The sequence below is a fragment of the Lissotriton helveticus genome, chromosome 5_1, assembly GCF_964261635.1.
Source record: "Lissotriton helveticus chromosome 5_1, aLisHel1.1, whole genome shotgun sequence".
Taxonomy (NCBI): domain Eukaryota; kingdom Metazoa; phylum Chordata; class Amphibia; order Caudata; family Salamandridae; genus Lissotriton; species Lissotriton helveticus.
In genome coordinates this window covers 958690457-958704209 of record NC_136065.1, presented here as the reverse complement: position 1 = coordinate 958704209, position 13753 = coordinate 958690457, and the positions used below count along the sequence as shown (strand labels likewise).

Genomic DNA, 13753 nt, shown 5'->3' with positions numbered 1-13753 from the left:
TGGACATCTGGGGCAGGACAAGACCTATGACAGGCTTTTCACCCATTTTTATTGGCCTCAGATGAGAAGGGATACAGATATCCATTGCAAGACCTGTCAAACTTGCCAGGCAAGTGGGAAAAGCGGGCGGAAGCAGAAGGCTCCCCTCCAACCTTTTCCCGTGGTCAGTATCCCCTTTGACCGGGTGGGGATTGACATTGTTGGGCCCCTGGACCCCAAGACAGCCCTGGGCCACAGGTTCATCCTGGTCTTGGTGGACCATGCCACACGGTACCCGGAAGCCATCCCTCTCAGAACGGTGACGGCCCCCGTGGTGGGTCGGGCACTGATGGGTGTTTTCTCCCGAATGGGGTTCCCCAGAGAGGTGGTGTCAGACCGGGGCACCAACTTCATTTCCAACTATATGAAGTCTTTGTGGAAGGAGTGTGGGGTAACTTACAAGTTCACCACTCCTTACCACCCTCAAGGTAATGGGTTGGTTGAGAGATTCAACCGTACCCTTAAAGGCATGATTATGGGTCTTGAAGAACCAATGAGGCGTAAATGGGACGTCCTCTTGCCATGCCTGTTGTTTGCTTACCGTGAGGTGCCGCAGAAGTCTCTAGGGTTCAGCCCCTTTGAGCTCTTGTATGGACACCCGGTAAGAGGACCTTTGAGTCTGGTCAAAGAAGGCTGGGAGCAATCTCCCAGGAAACCTCCCCAGGATGTATACAGTTACATGCTGGCCTTTAGGAACCAGACCAGGCGCTTCAGAGATCTTGCTCAGGCAAATCTGGAGGCCAGCCAGGAGGAGATGAAGCGGTGGTACGACCAGAAGGCCACTCTGGTAGAGCTTCAGCCTGGACAGAAAGTTTGGGTCATGTCCCCTGTGGAACCTTGTGCGCTCAAGGACAGGTGGACTGGACCATTTGAGGTTGTGGAGAAAAAGAGCGATGTCACCTACATGGTGGACTTGAAGTCTCCCAGGAACCCCTTGCGAGTCCTGCATGTCAACCGTTTAAAGCCCCACTTAGAAAGGTCCGAAGTGGGCATGCTCCTAGCTACAGATGCTGGAATGGAGGAGGAGAGTGAGCCTCTTCCTGACCTCCTGTATGCAAAAGAGCAAGATGGGTCAGTGGATGGTGTTGTCCTCTCTGACATACTGACCCCTGAGCAGCAGCAGGATTGTCGCCAACTGTTGGGACAATTCCCTGATCTGTTCTCCTTGATTCCTGGTGTCACGCAGTGGTGTGTCCATGATGTGGACACCGGGGACAGCACTCCTGTGAAGCACAAGGCTTACAGAGTGACTGACAAGGTCAGAGCATACATCAAGGAGGAGGTCTCCAAAATGTTTGCCTTAGGGGTGGTTGAGTCCTCTAGCAGTCCTTGGGCCAGCCCAGTGGTCTTGGTCCCAAAGGCTGCAGCGCCTGGTGCTTCACCGGAACTTCGGTTCTGTGTGGATTACCGAGCACTCAATTCAGTCACAAAGACTGACGCGCACCCCATCCCCAGAGCTGATGAGCTCATAGATCGGTTGGGGGCTGCCCGGTACCTTAGTACGTTTGATTTAACGTCTGGGTACTGGCAGATCGCCTTGACTGATGGGGCAAAAGAGAGGTCAGCATTCTCCACACCAGATGGGCACTACCAGTTCCGGGTTATGCCCTTTGGGATGAAGAATGCCCCTGCCACCTTCCAGAGGTTGGTCAACCAGGTCTTGGCTGGACTGGAGGATTTCAGTGCCGCCTACCTGGACGACATCGCAGTGTTCAGCGCCAGCTGGGAGGAACACTTGCACCACCTCCAGGAAGTGTTGTTGGCCCTGCGCAGAGCAGGCCTCACAATCAAAGCCAGCAAGTGCCAGATTGGGCAGGGTTCAGTGGTGTACTTGGGGCACCAAGTAGGGAGCGGCAAGGTGGCCCCCCTGCAACCCAAGATTGATACCATCCTGGCATGGGCACCGCCCAAAACCCAGACTCAGGTGAGAGCCTTCTTGGGTCTCACGGGTTATTACAGGAGGTTCGTCAAGGATTATGGTAACATTGTGCACCCCTTGACTTCGCTGACTTCCAGGAAGCAGCCACGACTTGTGATCTGGACTGACGCCTGTCAGACGGCCTTTGACACCCTGAAAACTGCAATGTGCACAGCACCCATACTCCAGGCACCCGACTTTTCTAAAGAATTTGTTGTCCAGACGGACGCTTCAGAGCATGGCGTGGGGGCTGTTCTAGCTCAGGTGAATGAAGAGGGCCGAGACTTACCTGTAGCTTTCATCAGTAGGAGGTTACTTCCCAGGGAACAGAGGCGGAGTGCGATAGAGAGAGAAGCATTTGCTGTGGTCTTGGCGCTGAAGAAGCTAAGACCCTACCTGTTTGGGACTCACTTCCGGGTTCAGACAGACCACAGGCCCCTCAGATGGTTGATGCAGATGAGGGGTGAGAATCCAAAGCTGTTGAGGTGGTCCATTTCCCTACAGGGGATGGACTTCACGGTGGAACACCGCCCTGGCACAGATCACGCCAATGCTGATGGTCTGTCCAGATTTTTCCGCCTTAGTGATGAGGACTCCCTAGGGTAAGGGTAGTTCTCCCCACATTTCAGCTGGAGGGGACACGTGTTAGACCTGGCATCATTGGCATGAGTCTCTCCTCCATTTTTTCTGTTTGCCTCCTCTGTTTACGATGTTTTTGCTGGTAAATGCTTTGGGCACTGTGCAACTGCTGATCAGTGCCACAGTGCAAGTGCTCCCTATGTGAAATTGATGTATTGATTGGACTCCATGTTTGGCTTATTTGGTTTACTGTCAGTCCCTAGTAGAGTGCACCAGGAGTGCCAGGGCTTGTAAATACAAATGCTGCTAGTGGGCTTGCAGCACATGTTGTGCCACCCACAAGAGCGGCCTAGTAAAAGTATGTCTACCGGTCTGCCATTGCTAGACCACGTGCAGTCTGACTGCCACGAGGACTGCGCAAGTACACCTACTTGCCAGTCCCTAAACCTTCCCTTAACTTCATGTTAGTCACCCCTATGGTAGGCCCAAGGGCAGGGTGCATTGTAAGCATAAGGTAGGACAAGCCTGACAAGGTTGGCATGTCCTAATAGTGAATTACAGCCATATTCGTTTTTCACTATTGTAAGGTAACCTGCTCTCCATAAGTTAGAATGGGCTGCCAGGATTATTAATGCTATAATCCTAGCGGGCTCGGGGAGCATGGTGCAATGTCGAGTTTGGTATCCCTGAACTCAGGGTTTAATAACGCATCCGTTTGTGTGGATGGTTTTTGGACTCTGTGTTTGAAAATAGCACTTTTAGAAAGTAGCTATTTTCTTGTCTAACTGTCTACCGGTCTCTGCTGGTTCTGGTGTGCGTGTGACAGGAGCTGGGTGGCTCCAGAGGTCTGAATGAGTCAGTGTGGGGTGAGTGGGGCATTTGCATTGAGAGTAGGGGAAGAGTAGCTCCTGGTAGCCTGCCCTGCCTGATACAATGCTGGCTCCGCCCCCCTGCCAGGCGACTGATGACTCTGTGCCTGCCTGGGACTTTCCTGGCCCACCTCCTGCCGGGCAACTGATGGCCCTGCCCCTGCCAGTGACAATGCTGGCTCCGCTCCTGCTGGGCGGCTGAAGACTCTGCCCTGCACAGTGAATAGGCCAGGTGCTTCGGCCTGGCAACACCCACAACAAACCCAAGATGGGGGGAAATTCCCCTGCATGGACAAAGGGATCAAAGCCAAAAAGGGGTATAAGAGAAGGACCCCTGAACCAAGAATTTAGATCACTTCTGACAAGGAAACCTGAACCAAGGACAAGAAGCCTGCTGATCTAAGGACTGCCTACCCCTTCTGCCAGAGTGCTGTTTGTTGGGGGAATCCTGCATTGCTTCTTTATTTTTGCCAAGGAACCAGGAGAGAGGAACTGTGTGTGTACTCTCAATCTTTGCTAAGAAAATCTCCAAGGGCTGGAAGAGTGCCAGTCTCCTGTTGAAGTCACAGGGCTAAAGGACTTCATCTGCTTAAAATGCTGTTTGCTGGAAATTGTGAATCCAGCACCTCTGAAAGAATCCAGCAATCTCGACGCCGACGGACGCAGCCGAATCCAGCTCGACATCGTGAGTAACGGCTCCAGTGTCCCGCTTCCTCGACGCCAGCCGCGGGGCCCGATCAACGCCAGCAACAACGCCAGTGAGTAGTGAGTTCGGCTCCAGCTCCAAGTGACCTCGTGTCTGCACCGCTGCTGATCGCATCGACTTCGAGCCCTCTCGACGCCGTGAGCGCTGCTCACTCTTGCAACATCGACATCGACGACGCCGTATCCTGCTTCACCTCGTGAGCGCTGCTCCTGCCTGACTTCGGTCGACGCCGCTGCAGATCGCCCCGACTCCGAGGCCCGATCGACGCCGAAGACGCGACGCCGGACATCTCGACGCCGCTGATCATCGAGTGCTTCACTTTTCCAAGGTACTGTGTTGTGGGGGTCTGTGCGACTCCGGGCTCGACGTAGCGCTCCTCGCGGTCGACGCCGAACCTTTGGACTAACTTTGCCTCGACGTCGTGTGACTCCCGTGTGGGTTACATTGTTGCCAAGAACTGTATTTTAGAGAAGAAGAGTTGCTTTTGATACTAAAGACTTTGTGCTAAGAAGAAACTACGCTTGAACTATTATTTTTCCTTCCAAGAGTATTTATTAAGATTGTGGTATATTCTTGTCGTTATTTGGTCTTGTGCTAAGCCTTATATAAAAATCCTTATTGTTATAATACTACTGTGTCGTGTCCATTTGTAGTGTATTCACTTTATTACTGTATGTGGTCATAAATGCTTAACGCACTGCCTCTGAGATAAGCCTGTCTGCTTTGCCAAGCTACCAAGGGGGTGAGCAGGGGTTATCTAAGTGTGTGATCCCCTTGCCCTGACTAGAAAAGGTGTGTCCCTATTTGTCAGAAGTGTATACCTCTGCCAACTAGAGACAGCCGCTTCTAACACTGATCAGATACAACAGGACATAGACTGGACACTGTTGATGGCCTTTGCTGTTGTGAGACGTGACTCCTAAGTGCAGACATCTCTACAATCAATGAAAAGTTGTGACTTAGAAATGTCTATGGACTTCGAGCCATCAGAAGATCAGAACCAACCTACAGAGCTTGGCCAAGTTACAACTTTGCTGGGCTGAAGAAACTGGTTTCTCCCACCTGGAGAATCTCTCTAGCAGCAAATCCTTTTCCGGGGCCATCGATGAGAAGGTATCTAGCCTTGTGGAACTCACTGGATGCAGTCTTGCCTAGTGGGGAGAGGGGTTGGCCTAACGGCTAAGGCGCTCGACCTCGGACCTGGGGATCTGGGGTTGAGTCTCGGTAACGACGCCAAAAAACCTCCTGGGATTCTGGGCAAATCACTTAATCTCCCCGTGCCTAAAAAAAAAAATGAAAGTGTGTCCTCATGTAACGTAACTGGTGCTATGTAAAGCGCTCTGATACCTGATTCGGTTCGGGTCTAGTTCGCGCTATATAAAACTCTGCAAACAAAAAAAAAAATCTAAATTCCGAAAAGCGACTACGTCAAAACATAGAATTCAGGCTGACAAGAGGACGTCTCTGGGTGATAAATTTGAACTTTTCCTACTTAGAGCTTTCTTCACCAAAACCAAGAGCTTCAGTGGGACCTCGTTCAATGGCTATGTGGTTTCAAGAGGATTTCCTGATATACAGCATTCTAGTTTGTTCTGATTTTGACCTCCGTTTCAGAGATTAAGGCCTAGAGAAAAATCTTTGCCCGGACGAACTTGATTGGCATATCTGACCTGTGTTCCACCACAGTCAGCCTAAAATCTCGCCTAGGTCCTGGTCACCAGCGAACAGTGACTACTGATTGCCGCTTGACTTTTTCTTAACAGTTTCTATGTTAAATCTTAAAAAAATTGGATCTCCGGGTTCCACTTGTTGGATTTTGTTGATTTGGTGACATTTTTGTACGTTAACCTTTACTCTATTTTTATAAATTGGAGAGGGACTTTTATTGTGTTGTGATTTTGACTTTTTTTGTTGCTGTTTTGGTACTTTTAAACACTTTACACATTTTCTATAAGTTAAGCCTGTTTGTTCTGTGCCATAACTATTTAGATTTGAGCTCAGGTGTAAATTATTGAAAACTTTGCCTGGACCTAACATGCTTGTAACTTTATTATTTGTGGTGAACAAATATCCACCCCGAATAGTAATACCGTTGTCTACAAGCACCAGTTAAAACCCTACATAAATAACTCCAACAAATATAAGCTCTACTTCAGATTTGGCATGTAAAGGAACATCCTCCAATTCGTTAAGGAAGTGCATATGGGGAATCAGTGGGAGTAAGCTCCTACACTATACAGACAGGATTGAGGAGGGAATTCCACTAGTGAGTTCTGCTTCAGATTAAGTGCTTCCTGAACAAATGGTACAGATTTTCCATTAACACCAAACTCTAAACAAGCCCTTAAATTGGGATGTTAAATATGAACTTTTGGAAAACCAACCTTACCTCTTTATCTTTTCCAGTAACAAGAGTGCAACATTAGAACATAGACTGGAGTATTACACAGCTAGCCCAAATCTTCAGCAGGCAGCCACATACAACCCACAGCAAGCGTCTAACAAGAACAGGCCAATCCACAGGCAGCTCTAACACTTTTACCTGCTTAGAGTCTATTCTTTTCACAAGGGCACGAAGCCTTGTAGAGAAACCACAAAAAACCACTACAGCAGTAATGTAATTTGTCAATTAAGGAAATCTCCTGAGAGGACTGACCAAGAAACATACAGCAAGGATGGTGCAACAACAGTATAGGCGCACCACATTGTTGCTGGATTTTCCAGCTCATACACTCCAAAACATTTCAAAGAAAACTTAGGAGCCTGTAGTCCTCTTCCTAATATCATCCCTTAACCCTAAACCCTTAGGCCCTATTTCTCGCTCTCATAGCCTCCTTTGATCCAATAAATAAAGATTTCTGTCCAGCGAAACACCTCTTAGTATATGTGCCTTCTCTTGAAAATAAGGATAACCTCACATCCTGTTTTCCGGCTGGAACTTTGACATCGAGGGTGGCCCTCTTTCTGGCTAGCCACTGACACACACCTAAATTTACTGTCACTCCATATTATATTTATTATTTTTTAACTGTCACATGTAGCTCATTTCATGCCCAAGGGCTCACAATAGCCTTCCTTGGTAATGCTGCTGCTGTTCATATTTTCCGCGGCTTGGTTTTGTTCCTTTCTAAATGCCTTGCGAGCTGTTACGTCACTTTTGTGCCTATGTCGTTCCTACAAATAGGTCTCTCAATTTTAGGGGCATATTATCAAGCAGGGCGATAGTCAATTATCGGCGCTTTAGCAGCCGTTTTCGGCCGCTAAGCGGCGATAATTCTATCGCCCTATTAGCAAGCTGTCGCTAACTGATGTTAGCGACAGCTTTTAGGCGATAGCGAGCGGTTTGGGGCCCGCTTTGCATGTCAGCGATGTTTATCGCTAATGACATGCAAAGTGGGCGTACCCAACCAGTTAGTGACTGAAAGCAGTCGCTAACGTCGCTATCGCCTATTAGCAAGGCAGGCGTAGCGATGGAAATATTCGTGCTAAGCGCGAATATCTCCAAATACTAACACCTGACCAGCCCAGTTCTTAGCCATGTTATCCAAAGGGAGGTGGATAACATGGCTAAGAGCATTTAGTCGCTAATGCGTGAATATCGCTGTATTCTCAGCGATATTCACGCATTTCGCTGCTATCGCTGGATATTTTAGCACATTGGGGAAAAACGTTGCTAATAGCATGTTTTCTCCGCTAACATATCCAGCGATAGGCAGCGATAAAAAAATTGTCGCTAAGCCTATTTTGCGATAATTATCGCTCCTTGTTGGTAATATGCCCCTTAGTTTCTAAAAGTAGGGAGCGGCAGTCCTGTTGAGGGATATGGAGGTTTCTTACACTACCTAGTCGTCTGATATAGCTGAGACATAGGTCCGCAACAAATTAGTAGGAAACAATTCTATTGAACATAATTGACAAATCCGTGGACTTTGAATTACAGCAGGACATATATTCTTTTTATCAAATAAATTATTTTTCACCAACAGTAGGTTTCTTTGGGGAATGTGGAAGTGTCGATCCCTGATTAAATATGACGATCATTGTCTTACCCAGTGACAATTCTTTCCATTTACCAATCTTCTCTTGCCCGATTTACAAACTATTTACACTTTCTAACATTGTTTAATAGGTTTCTTATTTGTATTACGTTTTGATTTAGCTAAATGTAAAATTAAATGTTGAAGATGCGGAACCAAACCCAATTATTAAAGAATACGTTAAACAACTGCAATCATTAAGAATGTTCTCTGTGAAGAAACCAAGAACACGCTAAATATACAGTGCAACAGAACTTTCATTTCCAATGTAATGATAAGCGTTCAAAAGTATTTTGAAAACCAATGCCCTTTAAAGTGAGATCTAAACATTTAATTAGTAGCAACACATATTTATAGATTACCAAAAAGCCAATCTGGTCCACAGCTTCCATTTTCTCAAATACAGCCTTCTTAATACTAATACTTCGTTGATATTGCTTTTTTAGGAGGTCTTGCATTACTTCCTGTTTGTACTGTTGCATCTTGTCCAGCAAATCCACAAGCAGTTTGGAATCCACGGCACAAAAAGCAACCTTAGATTTCACTAATACAACAAGCAAAATACGTGTCAGTACTTGAAAACAACCAAAAGTATACAAGTCATGCACAACACAGGTTCTGTCTAACGTGTCTTTTCATATGCTTATGCAAGTGATTCACTAGCTAGCAATGATTTTCTTATATGATAAATCTCCAATAGAATCTTACTATAATTTATTACGATCTAGTTTCCAGCAAACTATGACCGATAACAAAAAGTAAACAAGCAGTATAAGAAAGTCTTAGATTAATTCACATACATGCACACACATATAAACACACACACACATATATGCATAGATATGTAAACGTTTGTACGTTTGGTGTTAAAACAATCTCATGAATTGAGACAGTGAAGAGCAAGGTAAGCCTACAACCTACAACAGTTCCAGAAATGAGCAGCTTTCAATATAGTGATAAAAATATCTAGGGTTACAATGATCGTTATGCAATTTGTAATGCACGCAGAGAGTTTCCCAACCCAAGATATTGCACAGGTTTGATGCAATAAGATAAAATACCCAGGTTTTCAGACCCTTACGAACGCTCAGGACTGAATTACAATTCCTTAAAGCTGAGGGGAGAGAGTTCCACAGTTTAGGGTCCAGATATGCAAATACGCGGCCTTTCATGTGGGTTAAACGACACCTCGGTACAGAGAACAGTGTTTGATTTGAAGATCTTAGGGAGTGAGTCGACTGGTAGGGACCCACCAGTTGGTGAATGTAGCGAGGTCCTAAGCCATGTTTGGCTTTAAACATAAAGCACAATGCTTTAAACTCAATGCGCTTGTTGATACTCAACCAATGCAGTTTCTGAAGCAGATAGGAGGCTGAGGCAGATTTTTTTAAGCGAAAGAGCAGCCTAGAGGTCCCATTTCGCACCACCTGAAGGCCCTGAACCAGGGTCATGACAGTGCCTAGGTACAACACGTTACAATTGCCTAGTCTGGATATGATTAGGGCCTGGATGACCTTTCTTTGCGCTGCTAAAGGGATCAGTCAAATAATCTTTTTCAGCTATCTGAGAACGGCAAAGCAAGTCGCAGTGACTCTAGCCACTTGTGATTTCATGAAGAGTGTATTATCCATGAGAACGCCCAGATTTTTCACCAAAGGAGACGAGGAGGGCAGGATCCCAAGGTACTCCGGCCAGTGTCTAGAACCCCACAGAGAGTCGTTCTTACCCACGATCATGACCTCTGTCTTATCGTCATTAAGCTTCAATAGATTTAAGGGGTTTTATAACTATAGAAAATGTCAGAAGCGTTTATTGCACAAAACTGGATCAACGTGCATATTTCAGTGACACATCCTTCATCTAGAAGAGTCTCCGACACTTTTACTAACATAGATACTTTTTCTAATGTATTTCTTATGCACTATTTTTCAGCTTTGACTGCAGGCCTGTTATTACTCCATAATTTCACGCCACGTGAAATCTAGAGCAACATACTATCACCCAACTAACAGAAATGAAGATTTAGGAATAAGATAATATTTTAAATGCATCATTAGCCCTAAACTCAGAAAAGAAATATCTAATAATGCAGTTCATATATATAATTCAAAGGTTGTATTTAGCTTCTTGGTCACCAACTACTACTCATGAGTTGCCTTATTGTTTGTCAAATTAAATGTAGAGTACTTCAGTTTTTTACATATGACTGCAATCTAGTAGGGGCAATATCCCCAACCAATGTATCACTTTTTTAAGCTCCTTGTGTCCAGTGGTAATTTTTGTCCCTGTGCAGCAGACTTAATGGGTTAAACTGCCTGCGGGTTTGAAGGCCTAATAGGGCAATAGGTGGGATGCGCAGCCACATGCCAATATGGCCCTCACATAGCAATTGTATTTGTTTTACAGATCCCTGGTGCCACATGGTGATTTCTGTCCGTCTTTGGAAAGTAGATGTTGGGTTAAATACCAATCTGCCTCCCCAAATGGACTTAAAGACGTATAGTGCTTGGGTGAGTGGGAGTAGCTTGTGCCTTGGGGAGAGTAAGGGGTGGGGGCAGCTTCCTGGTTATTAGTGGTGATTTACATCCCCCTTGAACCAGCAAATTTAGGTCAAACTCTTCACCCCCCACCCAAGAGGTAGAAGGACAGTTAGTGCTATAGGCATGACAGTTCCACTCATTTGTGAAGGGCCGGCACGTACCCTATAGATTAATTTTACACTCCATAGTGTCCACTGGATTTTCTGACCTCTCCGCCTGAAGAGCAGACAGATTGGGGTAAACATCATCTACTCTGCCATCCACAGGTAAAAGATTTACCAACATAGGTGCAGGGAGGAAGAAAGATTGTTAAGGCAACGGGTGCGGAGGAGCCCGGCCCTTTGGTAGCAGGTGCTCATATCGCCTGGTGGTCTACTGGTGGATTCCTGCTCAGGGATTGCTCTCCTGCAACTATTCCTGGAAGAAAATCCCCCCTAACGATACCTCTCCCATTGAGACAGATACTCGATGAAGACAGCTGTGCCCCACAGCATCACTTGCACTGAAAGCGACTGGAGCTGAAAGGCTCCAGCTGCTTACAGTATTAATATTTATTACATCAGGGCACTGTGCAAGTATATTAAAAAAATGTCTTCCACTGCAGCCCGAAGTGGGGGAATGAAGTTGAGAAGCCCTCTAGAACATGCACCAGAGAGTTTTGCAGCCATAGCAGGACTCATCCTTTTGGCACCCTGGGCAGTGATGAGATGAATTCCAACTCTTTTAAGCAGCCTGGAGGTTAACAATTCAATTGTGTGTCTGTTCTTTCAAAACCTAATTCGAAGCACATAGCTAATTTAGTGTGAAAAGGTTGTAAATTGTAATATAGTCAGCCTAACCTTAGCGGCAATGTTTATTAGAAGGCATTCGTATTTTTGGATGAAGCTATATCAATCCCAGCGGCTTCTAACTTTGATTAAAACTGCAGTGGATGCTACTGCAAAGGAAGGGCAAACAATTAACAATTTACTTACCTTTAGTAACAATCTTTCTAGTGGATAACAACCTATTTAACCACACATTGGGAATAATCTCCAGGCGTTAGACTGGATCCGGAAATGTTCATAGCAGTTCTCCTGTGCGCCCCTCGCAGGCATCAGGCATCATGCATCTCTGCGCAGACATTGTTTCGCTCTGGAAGTGACCAGCAGAGCCGCATATAAGTGCCAACCATGCTAACTGACTTCAGTCGCTTTCTTGATAGTCCCTTCCCTCAGACCCAGAGCTCATCAGTAGATCTGTAAGTCAAGTGTGCAAATCTCTAGATTGGATTCTTTTTTCTGGTTAAAAAGTCACAGAACGGGAAGATGGGAGGGTCAATGAGGAGTCTGTGGTTAGAGCTTCCACCTAAAAGATTGCTACCAAAGGTAAGTAACTTCTTCTGATGGATAGTTCTAACAATAGACTCCTCATCTTGTGTAATAGATACCATCACAGTAACTTCCAAGATGGTGGATCTGTGAACTGGTTTAGACCAAAAACGTTCTGTAGGAACAAGCAAGCAAAATGCCCCTCTCGATAGACCTGACTGTCAAGGCAGTGGTGCTTTGTGAATGTGTGTACCAAATCTAACATAGCTGCCTGATAGATGTCCAGCAGAGGCACTCAGAGTGGTAAAACTGTGATAGCACCTTTGGCCCTGGTGGAACAAGCCTGCAAGCCTTCTCTAGGCTTTTGTTTTGCCAATAAGTGGATGATCTTTAACAAAAGAACAATCCATCAGATGGTACATTTTTGCACTACTTTTCCCTTCTTTCCTCTGGAAAACCCTACAAAGAACTGATCACCCACTTGATGTTCTTTGGTATGATCGATATAGAAACGCAATGGCTTTTTAGGCTCTGAACAATGGAGTCTCTATTCCTCCTTAGATGGATGAGGTGGAACAAAGAATACTGAAATGATGATAGCCTCATTGATATGAAAAGGAGTGGTTACTTTGGGCAGAAATGAAACCCAGGTCCTTCAAACCAACTTATCAGGAAAGGTGGTGGCATAATATGTTCAATAATGCACATAATACTTACATACAATGGATCAATGTACAATAATCTGATATTGTGATTAATGCAGCTGGGTCGAGATGGATGGGGGTGTGGTGGTGGATGTGACTCTTTCCCTTCCTCTCTCAACCTCCCTTCTTTCCTTTTGGTTTTTCCCCTCTGTTAGCTGGAAGATAATCGATTTACTGTTACAGACCTAATAAATTGCCTGTTAGATGGGGCTTCACAGTAAAGCCGGACGGAGATAATAGAACATTGTATAGGAGGAATACCTGTGGATTCTTAATATACAAATATACTATGGAAATGTATTGAACAAGTGACTAGCTCTGAATATTGTTGTACAATGGTTGTGTTAATTGTATATTATTATGCTACATGATTTTGACTGGTATAGCCATTGTTTGTATACCTACTCACTCAATGCAAGGTATAATTTGTAATATAGAGCCGGCTGATTCTACGGAATATATTATATGTCTGTATCGTAACATGTATACTTAAAAAAACATTAATGAACAGATTAAACTAAAAATCAGGAAAGGTGGTGGCAGAAGGTGATTTGAAACAGAGAACTTGAAGTTCACTCTTACATCTAGCCGATAGTATGGCTGAGAAAGCTTGTATTTAAGGTCAGATGTCTCAAGGGAACTGTGAATTAGATCAAAAGGGGTACAGCAAGCAAGTCAGGACAAAGTTCAAGTGCCAGTGGGGCATCACAGAGGGTTTTGGTGGTGCAAACCTTTCTAAACCTCATCACAATGGGTGATTTGAAAAATGTAGGCTGTTCCAACCACTGTAAAAATGCCTTAATGGAGTCCAAAGCAAGTCCTTGCTGGACTGGGGAATAGAACAAACAATAAAACTTTAGACAACTTTGCCTGTTAAGCATCAATTTGTTGGGTACAGCAAAAATCCTTAAATTTGCCCCAACAGCTGGCGTACACTGGTTTTTGAGAATGGAACACCCTGCTGCCAAGATAAAATCAATAATCTCAGCATGCAAGTTGAAGGAGGATAAGAATAGCCACTCAATTTCCAAGCAAGAAGTTGTAAAGGCCC

The 13753-nt window shown here is 45.3% G+C and overlaps 1 protein-coding gene across 1 annotated transcript in view; it reads right to left on the bottom strand.

The window, feature by feature from the left end:
- The window catches only part of CFAP46 (cilia and flagella associated protein 46), a 1487057-nt gene that overhangs the window by 409737 nt on the left and 1063567 nt on the right, over positions 1-13753 (bottom strand). Inside the window, exon 49 of the mRNA XM_078643461.1 lies at positions 8511-8692. Within this exon, the coding sequence (XP_078499587.1) occupies positions 8511-8692 (182 nt within the window). The remainder of the gene's footprint in view (positions 1-8510; positions 8693-13753) is intronic.